Source organism: Astatotilapia calliptera, chromosome 8 (genome assembly GCF_964374335.1).
Source record: "Astatotilapia calliptera chromosome 8, fAstCal68.1, whole genome shotgun sequence".
Classification (NCBI taxonomy): Eukaryota; Metazoa; Chordata; class Actinopteri; order Cichliformes; family Cichlidae; genus Astatotilapia; species Astatotilapia calliptera.
Window position 1 is genome coordinate 29,474,432 of NC_137429.1, and position 16,611 is coordinate 29,491,042.

Consider the following 16,611-nt stretch of genomic DNA (forward strand, 5'->3'; position numbering starts at 1 on the left):
GGGGTCTAAGTACAGAACTTTTTTAACAACAAGTTGTCTGTTATGTGTAGACACAACCTTATTTATTTCAGCTATAATAAAATACACCAGCTATGAGATCGTGGAGAGATGCAAAAAGATGGTAACACTCGCCACATTATCTGTGTAGGAGATAACAGTCTCTTTGTGGCGATGCATAAGCATATAATAATGTGTGACTAAACAAAATTACACTGAATTTCAAACCAGCAACTGGAAAAGAGCATGTGGAATGGACCGCATGCTGATTTAAAGGCTTTTTCTCAGCAGGATTGGGATAAGTTATTGTCCAAGTAAAATGAAAATTATCACTCTAGCTACAATTTGTACAGGCGAATGTGGTTTGTACACTTGGCTATACAATTTTCCTTTTGTTCAAATGAATCTAAAATTAGAAGGAATGTGTGTGCATGTAATTATTGGTCTAAGACAATAACACACCTTCTTTCTGTCATAACTGCCCAAGTGCAGCACCGTCAGCCCATGACTGTGTTCATTATACAGTAACAGGCTGTACTAGTTAAAAATGAGGAGCATTTATTCTCTCCCCAGAGGGCTTTTGGTGTTCCTATCCGCCATTACCCTGTGGACGTACGCAGACACAGGGAGGAGCAGACGGGAAGAAAGGAATTATGTCGACTCCCAAGTTACTGTTTTCCTTACCAGATCAACATGTCTCTCGTGCTCCCAACACATTAAACACCTGCTTTAATCATACGTAATTTCAACGTAATATCCAGTGATATGCCATTGGATATTTAATAACTATCCAGTAACCAAATCCGTCCCCCACTTATAGCAGCGCACTTCTTCATGCGTCTTGACAACATTGTGGATAACAGGTTGAACCGGGCATTGCTGGTTAGTTATATCTCCAGGCTGACAGCTGTACCTGACACTCCTTCACAGTGGAACATGTAAAGGCTTGTAATGTTCCACTTCACAATAGTCACAGTTCCTTAGGACTGACTCACCAGCACCATGGATGGCTATGACTCTGTTAGCATTAGCTTCAGACAAGATTACATACCTTGCGTCCCCACAACACTAGATTTCATAAACAGAACAACTTTGTAGCTCTGCATGGACGTAAGCGATGTTGTTTTAGAGCGAATGTACAAGTTTAAATGACTCGAGCCTCCACTTAGCTTAAGCACGACAACGGGTTAGCCAAGCAGGCCAGGCAAACAGCGGCTGCTCATAAAACGAGGAAAGTTCTCCTTGAGCGGTCTCTGTACTTACACAACGCATCTCGAAATCATCCAGGACACCATGTCTTCTGTATCTGTAGGTCTGTTTCAGCAGTAGAACAGAGCCAATAATAATGTTAAACGCCGATCCCGCACCGCCGTGAACTTTTCAGCCCAAACTTCGGTAAACAGAAACAGCTAGCTAATCTCGTCGTACATCAGCTAGCCAACACACCAGGAACACCTCACTGCAGTGTCCTTGGAGTCATAGCTACACGACGAAGCGCGTATCCTAAATATTCCTGCTGTAGTCGCTCCCTCCCATCAGATTTCCTCCTTCCTTCTCTGCTTCGCTGCTCAGTTCCTGGCACAAGAAAGGTGCTGTCGTCATTAGGGAAAATAAACACCCTCCCTCCGCATATGCTATTGGCCAGTGCAGTCTGTTTACGACGAACCTGAAATTGTAATTGGCTGGCCACGTTTGGCTAGCCAATCACATCCATTTGGTTAAGCAAGTGGCATTTTAAACTCAGTTACTGTGCTCCGATTGGTCTGCTGTCGATTCGTGGCGAGCTCTAGCCAACCACGAGGGAAATATTTTTCAGAGCATGAAAACGGCAGGTGCGCGCCCTTTGACCTCCACCTTACGTTCAGTCTTCATGTCTGTAGCTGTTATTATACAAAATACATTTTGAATAACCTAAAAGTGAAAGCACGATTTTTTAAAATAAACAATGCCTTTAATCGCATAAACGTTGGAAAGCAAAGGGTTAGGTGGTTACTGTACATCAGGGTAAGTAATATTGAAGCATTTCATAAAGTCCAATGGGCCAAATAAAAAGTGTCTGTTTCTTGTTGTTATGCAGAAAAGTGTTTTGTCATGTAATGGTCAATAAGCACTAGTGACCTGACTCCATAGGCACTCAGATCATCAGCTGTTCTTTTCTTTCTTCAGTCTTTTTGGTTCACCTGGTACCAAATTCATCTTGGTCTCATCTGTCCAAAAATATTTTACAGAACTGTGCAAGCTCTGTTTTCTGGCAAAGCCTAATCTGCCCTTCCCATTCTTGAGTTTAACCAGCGGTTTGCACTTTGTTGTGAAACCCTCTGTGTTTACATTCATGACGGCTTCTGAAGTCATTTTCTTAACCACAGACAGAATTCCACACGTTAGCTGTGTTTCATCATCTTTGTGGTTACATTCATTGTTGATTTGGCCTTTTTTTTAGTGATGGCCTTCTTCACTTGCACTGACATCTATGTGGACCTCATATTGAGAGTTCCAGTAAACAGCCTCCAAATACAAGTTCAACATTTGAATCAACCCCAGATTTTTTTTAATCTGCTTAAGCCATCCTCAACCATGAAACTGCTTTTCAGTCAAATGTCCAATTACTTTTGATCACCTGAAAATGGGGACTATGTACAAAAACACTTTTGCCATCCCTTTGAATTAAAGGTAAGAATCTGCAATTCTTGATTGTTTGATTTAAACTCTACCGTGGTAGTGTACGGAGGCAATATAACACAAACTGTGTCATCGTGTAAATACTCACGGACCTAACTGTAATCAGTACACACAAACCCCATCTGTCAGCTTTCAGAATGGCGCTTCTTTGTGTGTGTCTGCTTTAGGTAATAATAATAATTTAGGTAATAATAATCTAAGTAATAACAGCATCTGAGCTTGTACAATTGCAGCTATGAGCTTGTGCCTTTCTGTATCAGGATATTTGTAAACCCATGCAGACATGTTAGTGTATTGTGCAGGTATGTTCAGGCATGTGGGTAAGACTGGGAGGGGGGTCTGGTTTTATAGCTACTTGTTATTCATGAAGGCGGCTGCTACAGCGTGTAGCTCAGCGAGGAGATTCCCAGAGGAGCCTGTCTGGTCACACAATCCGTCTGGGAAAGCATCAGAGGCTCAGGGCTGAACAGAAAACACCTCCTCACCCTCAGCTGCTCACTGGTCTAATGTCATAGAGAGCAACAACATTAATTAGAAACATACACATTTGCAGACAAACCAAACAGAACAAATATGCTGTATTCTGAAGATCAGCCTCTGGTAAAAGGCAATTCCCATTACGCAAGGTGTTTGGGTCTTTCTTTGTGAGTACACTGCAGTGGTGGCGGTTGAATTTTTACTTCTGCATCCCAGTAATTACACCAGGCAACTTTAAAATGAAATGAAAGCAACAATCTCTCTTTGTCCCAATCATTCAACTGAAAGAAGTCAAAATAGAATCATAGACATACATAATACATATTGTTTAGTGTGTGTGTTTTTATTCAGAGTGTGAAGCCTGTAAAAATGAGTCAGGAAATATTAGCAGAGCTTTGCTGCTCAGATCAAAGTGTAAATTTCACTTTATCATTACAATAGTGACTGCCAGCTGTAAGTGTTTATTCATCACATTTTCTCGGTCTTAGTACTAATCTGGCCTGAACACACCCTCAACCAGCCATCGTGGCCCCCAATATACAGGAGATTGCATCAATCTCATTGATAATAATTAGAAATTATACTTTAATTGCGTTTAATCTTTGAATGGCTGTGGGGTAGAAACTCTTTTTTTAGCCTATTTGCCCTTGATTTTATTGTCCTGTATTGTCTGCCTGATGGCAGCAATTTAAAAGATCTTGATATGTGTGTGATGGGTCACACAAAATTTGGGGCCTTTCCTGAAACAGTGGGTATTGTGAAGTTTCTCCAGAGAGGGCAAACTGACTTTTCTCTGGGCAACTCTGATAACCTGCTGAAGTGCTTTGTGCCGCTGTGCAGCTGGAAAACCACACACAGAGACGATGCGTCGGTAATCTTTCTATTGAGCAGCGATATCAGGATACCAGCAGTTTGAGGTGGATGTTGTTGGGGTTTTTGTTTTTGTTATCACACTCAGGAAATGAAGTCTTTGCTGGGCCTTATTCACCACCTCAGCTGTGTTAACACCACCGGTCAGGTCCGCCGTGATGTGGACTCCCAAAAACCAGGAAACTGAAACCTTCTCCATACACTTCCTGTTAACGAGTAATGGCTGAGTAACCTTTCCTTCTTCCTGAAGTCCACGATGAGCTCCAATGTCTTTGGTGAATTAAGAAGGAAGTTGTTGTCTCTGCATGACACCATCACTGATTCCAAGTCAATCCTGTAGGTGCACTGATCTTCCCCAAAGATGAGCCGCATCATCGTGGACATTTTTTATTACAGTTTTTCTCGATTGGTTTGGCCCATTTCTTGAAACCGAGTTGACTTTCTCAAAATAACATGGACAAATCTCCAAACCACCTTCACAACAGAATGTCATTTTTCATTGGTTTCATCAAATTGCTAATGCTTTAGTACATGTCTCAAGTGACTCTGTGCTTCTTTTCAAATGATTATGTACAAGTAGCTACAGTTAGCACAATGAGCCCACATTTAGCACATTTTCCAAATAAATAGATCTTGGCGATCTAAACTGATTAGTTGATTTTTCAGTGAAATGGTTACTCACTCCAAAACATATCAGCATGGTTTCATTGTGTAAGTCATCATATGCACAATTGTCTGTTCAACTGTCAAAATTAGTCAAAGATATAATACCATGAAAGTATGTCTTGGAACATTTGATAAAGTTATGACAGTACTTGACAATCAATCAGGTGAAATTAGAACTAACGAAGGAGCAGTTTCCCACATCTCAGATGACCAATCAAACAGGTCGTTTAGATACCTGACAGGTGTTGTCTATGATTATGACTGCTGCCAAAAGTATATAGACAGAGCTTGGCCCAGGGCCAGTTTCATTTGCAGTGTGAACATGGAAGCACCTCGCCAAGTACAACAGCAACTTCCTGCTCGAGGAAGAGGAGGAAGAAGAAGAGGAGGAGTGAGAACGCGTGGAGGAATAGGGGGAAGAGGCCGAGGAGCACGGAGGCACCATGATGTCCCAGATGAAATCCGGGCCACCCTTATTGACCACGTTATAAACCATCGCCTCACAATGGCAGAGGCAGGTCGCCGAGTGCAGCCTAATGTGCCTCGGTCTACAGTCTCCTCCATCATCCAAACCTTTCGCAGGGAAAACAGGTACAGAACTATGCTATTGAACTATTCAGTGTTGGTGTGTGTGTAGGCCTAGAGTACTGTAATATCTTCATGTCATGTTATATGATACTATAAAAATGACAAAGAAAAAAATGGAGAAAATACTGTGAATAGTATTCCAGTCACTGTGCAGTGCATCACACTTTTAGTACCATAAAACAGCAGTACAATTACATTGGTAACTCATTTTGTAACAAATTCACAGTGTTGACCTTTGACTTGTATGTCTAGGATTGGACGACAGCCTCAAGTGGGTGGCAGAAGAAAACTTCTAAATGAACAACAAGAACGAGAAATATGCAACATGGTCATTGCAAATACTGCCATCACACTGAGACAGATTCGTAATGCAATCCTGCTAGACAATGTAATGTTCCAAAATATAAACTCTATCAGCATCTCCACAATAGACCGGGTACTGCAGAAACATCAGATGACCATGAAACAGATTTACAGGGTACCATTTGAGAGAAACTCTGACAGAGTGAAAGGGCTGCGGTACCAGTATGTGCATGTAAGTCAACTACTGGTTGTCTATCATTGTAACACTATTACAGTAAGACATGGTTACCACTGTTTTTTTGTTTTGCGTTATCCTTTTTACCTTCACAATCCAGCTTTGTGTGACTAGAGCATTTTGCCTAGAAATTGTCTTCAGTTTTCCACTCCCTGTTTTTACAGTACTTTAGATCCTCCCTGCAGTATCTGTCTCTACTTGACTGATTAGATTTATTTCTATTCTATTGTAGAGAATAATGGCATTAGAAGGCAACGAAACCCCTCACATCCTAGTGTTCGTTGATGAAGCTGGCTTCAACCTGGCCAAAGGTCGAAGGCTTGGCCGTAACATCATTGGCCACCGAGCCACTGTGGATGTCCCAGGCCAGCGAGGAGCAAATATAACAATGTGTGCCGCTATATCAGAAAGAGGTGTGGCCACACACATTCCCAGTTTAGGGCCCTACAATACACAAAAGCTCCTCAATTTTTTGGACCACCTTTATACTGATCTGATCCCAGAAAATGAGAGAGGTGAAGAAGGACCTCAGCTACCACATTATGTCGTTGTGTGGGATAATGTGAACTTCCACCGCAGCCCACGCATCAGAACCTGGTTCACCACCCATCCCCGGATGCTAATGGAGTTTCTTCCACCTTACTCTCCTTTCCTAAATCCAATTGAGGAGTTTTTTTCAGCTTGGAGGTGGAGGGTGTATGAGCATCAGGCTCAAGACCAGAGGGCCCTGCTGCATGCAATGGATGCTGCATGTGAGGACATCACAGGGGATCAATGTAGGGGATGGTTGAGACATTCACGCCGTTTCTTCCCTCGCTGCATCGCAAGAGAAAATATCCGTTGCGATGTGGATGAGAATTTATGGCCTGACAGAGAGCAGCACGTCGATGGCCAGGGGGATGAGGATGGTGGCCAGGAAAGAGAGGGTGACAATGGCGACCACTGAAAATATTACTGTACTATAGTTCTGAAACTTTATTTACAGTATGTTAGGCTAGAGTTTGTTTGTTTTTTGTTTGTGTTTATGACTGTTCACATTTACAGAATCCTGTATATGTTTTCTTTTCACAGTATGTTCTCTAATGTTAACATTTCTTTGTACGAATGAAAATGTTTACAGTTTCCTTGAGTATGAGTGGTTTATTGGAGGCTGATTTTACTGTAAAGTCTTTTAGTTTTATTCATAGTGGTATTCTGTTGCTAGACCTGTGTCTCAGTGACAAAACGTCTAAGCATTTTGACTTGCAGTGCTTAAACAATGCCAAAGGTATAATGCATTTTGGGGGCATTGACTATTTATATGAGAAGGATATTTAGTTTTGACACATGGATAAACTCTTTTGGGAGAGATATGAGCTTTTGCAGGGGATCCATGGTGTTGTGCTAAACCATCCAGGTTATTTTGACAAAAGCACTAAATGAATGCACATGTGCCAAGGCAATTGAGAAGGATCTGTGCTATTTTGACTGTACTGACCTTTTATATGGGAAAGGAATATGCTTTTGAAGCATGGACGAAGAGTTTGGGGAAAGATATTTGATTTTGCTAGTGAGCTATAATGTTGGGCAGAACTGTAAGTGTCATGAACCGAAGTTCCGTGCGCAAGCTGGACCCAGAAGCAGAACACACACACCAGGGTAGGAGGGAATAAAGAAAGCAAATTTATTATAACTAAAGGTGTCCCGTGAGGGTAGCCGAAAAAACAACGTATGGAACCAGAAGAAACCGAGGGACTGGGGAGGTGAACTGCGCAGGGAACGCCGAGAGCGGGGCTGTGAGAAGCTGCAAAACAAAAAAGAGAAACAGATTACTGGGGTGCGGAAAAAAGGCAGCATACGAGGGAAGGTGGAGTATACGTCTTACGGAGGTAGCCGGGCTGAGTGAACCAGAGGGGGGGGGCTCCAAAAGGGTCGAGACGGCGAGGCTGATAGTGCTTCCGAATCTCAGGCGGACAGGTGGACAGGCAGGTGGCTCGCAAAAACACCGAGTTGTGATCGCTGAGAGGCGACTACGGACTGGCGTGGAGCAGCAGGTAGGGCAGGATTAAATAGTCCACCTGGTGATCGCCTGGGATGGGATGCAGGTGTGGGGTTAGCAGCCACGCCCGTGGGCGTGGGCATCCCAACAGCACCCCGGACGCCGGGCCGCGGACCATGACAGTACCCCCCCCCTCAAGAGTCGCCCCCAGGCGACTGGCCGGGACCCCGCCTGCGGAGAGAAGCATGGAAAGCAGAGATGAGACGAGGGTCCAGAACGAAGGAGCGCGGGACCCAGAGGTGGTCCTCGGGGCCGTACCCCTCCCAATCCACGAGATACTGCCAGCCGCGCCCGCGCCGGCGCGCATCCAGGATCCGCCGGACCGCATAGGCCGGATGGCCGCCGATGAGCCGGGCAGGAGGAGGGGGCTCAGAAGGAGGGCACAGGGGGCTGAGGCGGACCGGCTTAAGTTGAGACACATTGAACGTGGGGTGTACACGCCGAGAGGCCGGAAGCCGGAGCCTGACCGCCACTGGGTTGACGACTCGGTCCACCTCGTACGGCCCGATGAAACGGGGAGCCAGTTTGCGGGACGTGCCCCGGAGCGGGATGCTCCCAGCAGCTAACCAAACCAAACGTCCCGGCCGGTAGTCAGGGGCTGGGGCGCGGCGACGATCGGCGTAGTGCGCGTGTCGCAGGAGGGCGCGGCGAGCGCTGCGCCACACACGTTGGCAGCGCCGGAGGTGATGTGGAGCTGACGGGACGGAGAGAGTTAAGTCCTCTTCAGGGAACAGTGGAGGCTGATATCCGAGGGACGCTTCGAAAGGAGATAATCCGGTGGAGGACGAGGTAAGGGTGTTATGAGCGTACTCCACCCAGGGCAGGTAGGTAACCCAGGAGGAGGGGTTTTGACTAGCCACACACCTCAGCATAGTCTCCAGCTCCTGATTGAGACGTTCAGTTTGCCCATTGGATTGCGGGTGGAAACCGGAACTCAGACTGACCTTGGCGCCGAGAATGGAGCAGAAGGTCCTCCATACTTGTGAGGGGAACTGGGGACCACGATCGGAGACAATGTCCAGGGGAATCCCGTGGAGCCTGAAAACCTCAGTGATTAATGCTTGGGCAGTCTCAGCAGCCGAGGGCAGTTTGGCCAGCGGGATGAAGTGAGCGGCTTTAGAAAACCGGTCCACAACTGTGAGGATGACACACTTTCCACAAGAGGTAGGGAGACCAGTAACAAAGTCAAGGGAGATGTGAGACCAGGGCCGGTGGGGTGTAGTGAGCGGGTGGAGCTGACCTACGGGATGCTTAGTGGATGACTTATTACGAGCGCAGACGGCACAGGCAGACACGTAGTCTCTCACGTCCCGTGTTAGCGATTTCCACCAGAAGTGTCTGCTGAGGAGGCGCGCCGTTCTGCTCACGCCCGGGTGGCACGTGAATCGTGCTGTGTGGATCCAGTGGATGACCGCTCCCCGGGCGGCGGCGGGAACGAAGCGCCGTCCTGGCGGTCCAGTCCCTGGGTCAGGGTCCCCCGGGAGCGCTCGGCGAATGGTCTCCTCAATCTCCCAGGTGAGAGCGCCCACCACGCAGGCGGCGGGTAGGATGGTGGCGGGGGGGGGGGGGGGGGGGGGGGGGCGCCTCACTGTCGGGGGAATACTGACGGGAGAGCGCATCGGGTTTGATGTTCCGTGACCCGGGACGATAGGAGAGCGTGAAGTTGAAGCGGGCGAAGAACAGGGACCAGCGAGCTTGACGTGGATACAACCTCTTGGCGGTTCTAAGGTACAGTAGGTTCTTGTGATCTGTCCATATAAGGAAGGGCTGTTCGGCCCCTTCCAGCCAGTGACGCCATTCCTCCAATGCGAGTTTTACTGCTAGGAGTTCCCTGTCGCCGATGTCGTAATTCCTCTCCGCGGGGGAGAGTCGGCGTGAGAAGAAGGCGCACGGCCGGAGTTTATTCAGGGGCCCAGACCGCTGGGAGAGAACCGCCCCAACTCCCGCATCAGACGCGTCAACCTCAACAATAAACTGTTTTGAAGTGTCAGGATGGGTTAGAATGGGTGTGGACGTGAATAATCGCTTCAACTTAGCGAAGGCTGCATGGGCTTCAGGGGACCATGTGAAAGGCACCTTGGGTGTGGTGAGTTGGGTGAGAGGCGCGGCCACCTGGCTGTAGTTCCGTATGAAGCGGCGATAAAAGTTCGCAAACCCCAGGAAGCTCTGAAGCTTCTTCCGTGACTCCGGAACCGGCCATTCCAATCCCGCTTTAACCTTCACCGGGTCGGTCTTCACCTGCCCACCTGTGAGGATGTAGCCCAAGAAGGAAATGGATGAGACGTGGAACTCACATTTTTCCGCTTTGACATACAGTCTGTTTTCGAGCAGCCGTTGCAGCACGCTCCTCACATGGATGCGATGGTCCTCAAGCGTCCTGGAAAAAATCAGAATATCATCCAGGTACACAAAAACAAACACGTTCAGGAAATCCCGTAACACGTCGTTGACTAGGGCTTGAAAAACCGCCGGGGCGTTCGTTAACCCTAACGGCATCACCAGATATTCGAAATGCCCTATTGAAGGTGGTCTTCCACTCGTCACCCTCACGTATCCGTACCAGGTGGTAGGCGTTCCGCAGGTCCAGTTTGGTGAAGACTGTGGCTCCCTGGAGTGAGTTAAAAACAGAACTAATGAGTGGGAGGGGATATTTATTCTTGACGGTGATGTCGTTTAGACCCCAGTAATCGATGCAGGGGCGAAGCGTCCCGTCCTTTTTTCCCCACAAAGAAAAAACCCGCAGCCACGGGGGAGGACGACGGCCTAATACGTCCTGCAGCTAGCGACTCCTGGATGTAATTCTCCATGGTTTCTCTTTCGGGGCGAGACAGGTTATACAATCTGTTGGAGGGCAGCGATGCACCCGGGAGGTGCGGTCTTGGAGAGACTGGAGCTGCTGATCGTGGTGACCAAGGATAGCGCCCTGTTTATTAATAGCGGAGCGGAGTGGATCTGCTGGGTCCATACTGGCCAGTCCGTACTGTCATGAACCGAAGTTCCGTGCGCAAGCTGGACCCAGAAGCAGAACACACACACCAGGGTAGGAGGGAATAAAGAAAGCAAATTTATTATAACTAAAGGTGTCCCGTGAGGGTAGCCGAAAAAACAACGTATGGAACCAGAAGAAACCGAGGGACTGGGGAGGTGAACTGCGCAGGGAACGCCGAGAGCGGGGCTGTGAGAAGCTGCAAAACAAAAAAGAGAAACAGATTACTGGGGTGCGGAAAAAAGGCAGCATACGAGGGAAGGTGGAGTATACGTCTTACGGAGGTAGCCGGGCTGAGTGAACCAGAGGGGGGGGGCTCCAAAAGGGTCGAGACGGCGAGGCTGATAGTGCTTCCGAATCTCAGGCGGACAGGTGGACAGGCAGGTGGCTCGCAAAAACGCCGAGTTGTGATCGCTGAGAGGCGACTACGGACTGGCGTGGAGCAGCAGGTAGGGCAGGATTAAATAGTCCACCTGGTGATCGCCTGGGATGGGATGCAGGTGTGGGGTTAGCAGCCACGCCCGTGGGCGTGGGCATCCCAACAGCACCCCGGACGCGGACCATGACAGTAAGACTGTTTGGCCAAATGACCTTATGGTTTTGAGAATGTCATCTCGGTTTCAAGAAATGAGCCAAACCAATCGAGAAAAACTGTAATATGTTTAACACAATCTTCAAGAAGTAAGAGAACATCTGAGGAGTGGAGAAAAATGTGCTGGTAGCGATTTTCAGGAACAAGAGTAATCTATGTAACAGTAGTAACTACAGAGAGATTAATGAGCCATGCAGCTATGGGAAAAAGCTAAAGCTAGGATAAAAAGAGTGGTAATGATTAGTGAGCATGAAGCTGTACTTGCCCAGAAAGAGCACTACCAATGCAATCTAGAGAAGGTCAGATGGAGCTGATCTGTGTCTTTGTGGATCTAGAGAAGCCATATCATAGGGTGCCAAGAGAAGAAGTGTGGTACTGGATGAAGAAGTCAAAAGTGTCAGAGAAGTATGCGAGCGTGGTGGAGGGCATCGATAAGGACAGCGAGACAGTGGTGAGCTGTAGGGTGGAAGTAACAGATGGGTTCAAGATGCAGCTGGGATTATATCACAGATGTTCTGAGAGCCCCTCATTATTTGTGATAGTGTTGGACAAGTTGGCACATGAGGTCAGGCATGGACTACAGTGATCTGTAAGGAGAGTATGGAGCAGATGGAACAGAGCCTAGAGAGGTGAAGGTATGCACTGAAGAGAAGAGGGATGAGTCAAGTGTTTGAAAGTAGATACATTTAAATACCTGGACATTATTATCCAAAACAACAGACAGTGCACAAAATCTGTGAAGAAGAGAGCAGGCAGTGCGGACTGAGTGTCAGGAGGACAGCAGAAAGAGTGAAAGGAAAAGTTTATAAGCTGGTATGGAGAACTGCTATGATGTATGGTTTGGAGATGGTAGTGCTGACGAAAAACCAGAAGCAGAGCAGGACCAGGCTGGTCAGGATTGGAAATGAGTATATCAGAGGGACAAAGTCAGAGAGGCAGGGTTGAAATGATTTGGATGTGTGCAGAGGAGGGATAGTGAGAGGCTTGGTGTGATGGAGGATGGTAGGGATAGGGCTAGATGGAGGCCGCTGAAAGACGAAGAAGACCAAACACATCCCTACTCAGCTGTACACTGACTGTGACTGGTCACATCTGACCAACTCATCTAGGGCTAGAAATCTAGAAAGCCGTTGAAGTATTTCTTTAAATAGCATGAATATGCACATGTCGAGGAGCGTGTCAGGCTACATTTCACTGTGTGTTATACTTGTATAACTATGCATGTGACAAATAAAGAACCTTGAATATGCAGTGAGTTCTTCTGCTAATTTAAGGAACTGGGATGTCTTTAGCAGAGCTCCCCAGCAGGTCTTGTATTATGTAAAAGCACAATATAAATGTGTACAGTACAGTATAGAATCCAATAATGTTCATCCCACAGTGTCATTTCTTCATAGTTATCACAATACTCTTGCTTTCAAATTGGTCTTACTCGTCTGCTGATACCTACCGCTGCTCTGTGCCTTCTTCGTACTCTTTTGTTTTCTCTTTCTTGCATTTCCTTGTCCGTCCGTTCTATGACTGCATTTCCTCAGGATCTTTTCCCTTTTTTTTTCAATGCCGCTCTTCTTCCATCGCTCGTCAAGCTCTCGCTCTCTCCTTATCTTGCATCCCACAAGCCTGGAGATCACTGCAGGCTGATTGCTACATGCTTCACGCATATAAACCTTGACGATGTCCTTAAGATGCCTCCACTCCACTCCATTGAGACGTAAGCACATGAACGCAAAAGCACACAAATGCGCAATCCTGGACAGGGCTACACATGAGTAGGAGACTCACACAGACCTTCCCTCTCTCATTCTGCTTTGCTCTGCCCTATTCTCCTCCTCTTGCCTTCACTGCTCCTTTTTTAGTCTTGCTTGTTTATAGTAAGTCGATGGAAGACGTGGAGTAAACCACACAGGAGAGAGATCAAACATGCCAGCTGCATTTTAAATTCAGATAGATAGATAGATAGATAGATAGATAGATAGATAGATAGATAGATAGATAGATAGATAGATAGATAGATAGATAGATAGATAGATAGATAGATAGATAGATATTTTAACCATTAGAGAAAAATAACTCATAATCATCTCACAGATGTAACATTATCTACAGCTACTTTCATTACCATTGATATTCATTTAGTCTTTTTCTCCCATTGATCTTTCTGAGTTAACTTCTACCATTTTAATGCTTCAATCTTAAATATGATCAACCTATCTCTAATAATCAGCTATGTACCACAGGCCTTCAAGCTGGCTGTAGTTAAACCTTTACTCAAAAAGCATCTCTAGACCCAGCAGTCTTAGCTAATTATAGGCCAATCTCCAACCTTCCTTTCATATCAAACATCCTTGCCTGCACATGCCTGCAGCACAGAAACAGCTTTAGTGAAGGTTACAAATGATCTTCTTATGGCCTCTGACAGTGGACTCATCTCTGTGCTTGTCCTGCTAGACCTCAGTGCAGCGTTCGATACTGTCGACCATAATATCCTATTAGAGCGATTAGAACATGCTGTAGGTATTACAGGTACTGCTATTAGGAGTTGGTGGGGTCTCTCTGGTGTGGTTTCATGGGTTTTGCTTCCTTTTTCAGCACAGGTAGTTGGGGCGGTGTGTCACAGGATGCTGGCACACCAGCGGTACATCAGACGTCATTTGATAGCGCGTTCTTAAGGAGCAGCGCGACGGACGCCTGGTGTCGGAATGTTGTCGCCTCCCTGAGTTTTAATGTGTTGATTGAGCTGTGCGGTGTGCACTACGGCAAACCCATGTTTTGGATTTGGTCTGCTTATCCGCATTCCTGTATCCTTAGCTGGACCCATCACCCGGGTGATGGGTCCAGGTGCTGGTGCTGGTGCTGGTGCTGCCAGGTGCTGGTGAAGCCGCATTTCCTGGATTTCTATGGAGATCAACCTTGAGATCTACCTCTGCATCCCGGAGATTTGTGACAAGTGAGCTCCCCAACTCTCCCCATGCCTGTTGCCGTTTGCTATCGATTGTTTGGTGTCTTCCCCTAAAACTTCGTTTCCCTTTTTCCCGTAGATCCACCCTGTGTGCGCTGATTTCCCCGTTCACTCCGAATGCGTGTCAGCTTCCTTCCCTGGTTTTCCCTCGTTTATTTTACAACCTCCCAGCCTATGTAAATACTCCGGGCACTGTAAATAAAAAGCACCTTTTGCACTTCTTACATCTCTGTGTGTTCTGCCATAGAGTCCTCTCCTTCAGCTTAACAACTGCGCTGCAGTGGTTTGTATCATATCTATCTAATAGACTCCAGTTTGTGCATGTAAATGGAGAGTCCTCTTCACACACTGAGGTTAATTATGGAGTTCCACAGGGTTCAGTGCTAGGACCAATTCTGTTTACATTATACATGCTTCCCTTAGGCAGCATCATTAGAAGACATAGCATACATTTACACTGCTATGCAGATGACACCCAGCTCTATCTGTCCATGAAGCCAGATAACACACACCAATGAGTAAAACTGCAGGAATGTCTTAAAGACATAAAGACCTGGATGGCCGCTAACTTTCTGCTTCTTAATTCAGATCAAACTGAGGTTATTGTACTCGGCCCTGAAAATCTTAGAAATATGGTATCTAACCAGATTCTTACTCTGGATGGCATTACCTTGGCCTCCAGTAACACTGTGAGGAACCTTGGAGTCATTTTTGACCAGGACATGTCCTTCAATGCACATATTAAACAAATATGTAAGACTGCTTTCTTCCATTTGTGCAACATCTCTAAAGTTAGAAATATCTGTCTCAGAGTGACGCTGAAAAACTAGTTCATGCATTTATTACTTCCAGGCTGGACGACTGTAATTCATTATTATCAGGATGTCCTAAAAACTCCCTGAAAAGCCTTCAGCTGATCCAAAATGCTGCAGCAAGAGTCCTGACAGGGACTAGAAAGAGAGAGCAGATTTCTCCTGTTTTGGCTTCCTGTTAAATCCAGAATTCAAAATCCTGCTCCTCACATACAAGGTCTTAAATAATCAGGCCCCATCTTATCTTAATGACCTTGTAGTACCATATCACCCTATTAGAGCACTTCGCTCTCGCTCTGCAGGCCTACTTGTTGTTCCTAGAGTATTTAAAAGTAGAATGGGAGGCAGAGCCTTCAGTTTTCAGGCCCCTCTTCTGTGGAACCAGCTTCCAGTTTGGATTCAGGAGACAGACACTATCTCTACTTTCAAGATTAGGCTTCAAACTTTCCTTTTTGCTAAAGCATATAGTTAGGGCTGGACCAGGTGACCCTGAATCCTCCCTTAGTTATGCTGCAATAGACGTAGGCTGCGTGTTTCTTCTTCAGTCACCTTTCTCACTCACTATGTATTAACAGACCTCTCTGCATTGAATCATATCTGTTATTAACCTCTGTCTCTCTTCCACAGCATGTCTTTATCCTGTCTTCCTTCTCTCACCCCAACCAATCACAGCAGATGGCCCCGCCCCTCCCTGAGCCTGGTTCTGCCGGAGGTTTCTTCCTGTTAAAAGGGAGTTTTTCCTTCCCACTGTCACCAAAGTGCTGCTCATAGGGGTCATATGATTGTTGGTTTTTCTCTGTATGTATTATTGCACAATCTACTGTGCAATATAAAGCGCCTTGAGGCGACTGTTGTTATGATTTGGTGCCACTGACTCTGATATCCTAGGTGCTTACAATAATGCTACAGCAGTCATTTGGCATCTGCTGGTGCATGCCACATTTGGTTGATGTGGATAGGGCCCATGCCACTGGGCAACTTCAAGCTGGTGTTCTGCAAATCCAAGCTGCAGTATTCTCTGCATTAGTTGTCGGTGCTCGTCTCATCTCCCAAGTTTAGCTCATTAGTCCAAGTTTGAATTTTTATTTATCTTTTATTGTTCATGTATTTTGTTTCTAGGTTCATTTTTGCCAACAAATAAAAGCTGCTGCTTTAAGTTAAGTTCTCCGTCTCAGAGTCCTGCGTTTGGGTCCAACCCCTGCCTGCCAAACAGCTTACCATAACAGCAATGCCATATCTCCACAGTCTGAGCCTGGACTCTATCCTCTAAAATGACAATGTTAATTCCCCAGAGAATGGGGTTTATTAGAGACTACATCCAGAATTTGGGAGTGGAGAGAATGGAATGGCCTGCCTGCAGTCCTGACCTCAATCCCACCAAACACCTGTGGGATCAACTTGGCCGTGCT

The 16,611-nt window shown here is 46.3% G+C and overlaps 1 protein-coding gene across 2 annotated transcripts in view; it reads right to left on the bottom strand.

Moving 5' to 3' along the window:
- Positions 1–1,595, bottom strand: part of reep3b (receptor accessory protein 3b) — a 34,940-nt gene extending 33,345 nt beyond the window's left edge. For both annotated transcript variants that reach the window (XM_026177546.2, XM_026177545.2), the window contains exon 1: positions 1,261–1,595. In XM_026177546.2, coding sequence (XP_026033331.1) covers positions 1,261–1,269 — 9 coding nt within the window. In that variant the 5' untranslated portion in view covers positions 1,270–1,595. The remainder of the gene's footprint in view (positions 1–1,260) is intronic.
- Between the last annotated feature and the right edge of the window lie 15,016 nt (positions 1,596–16,611).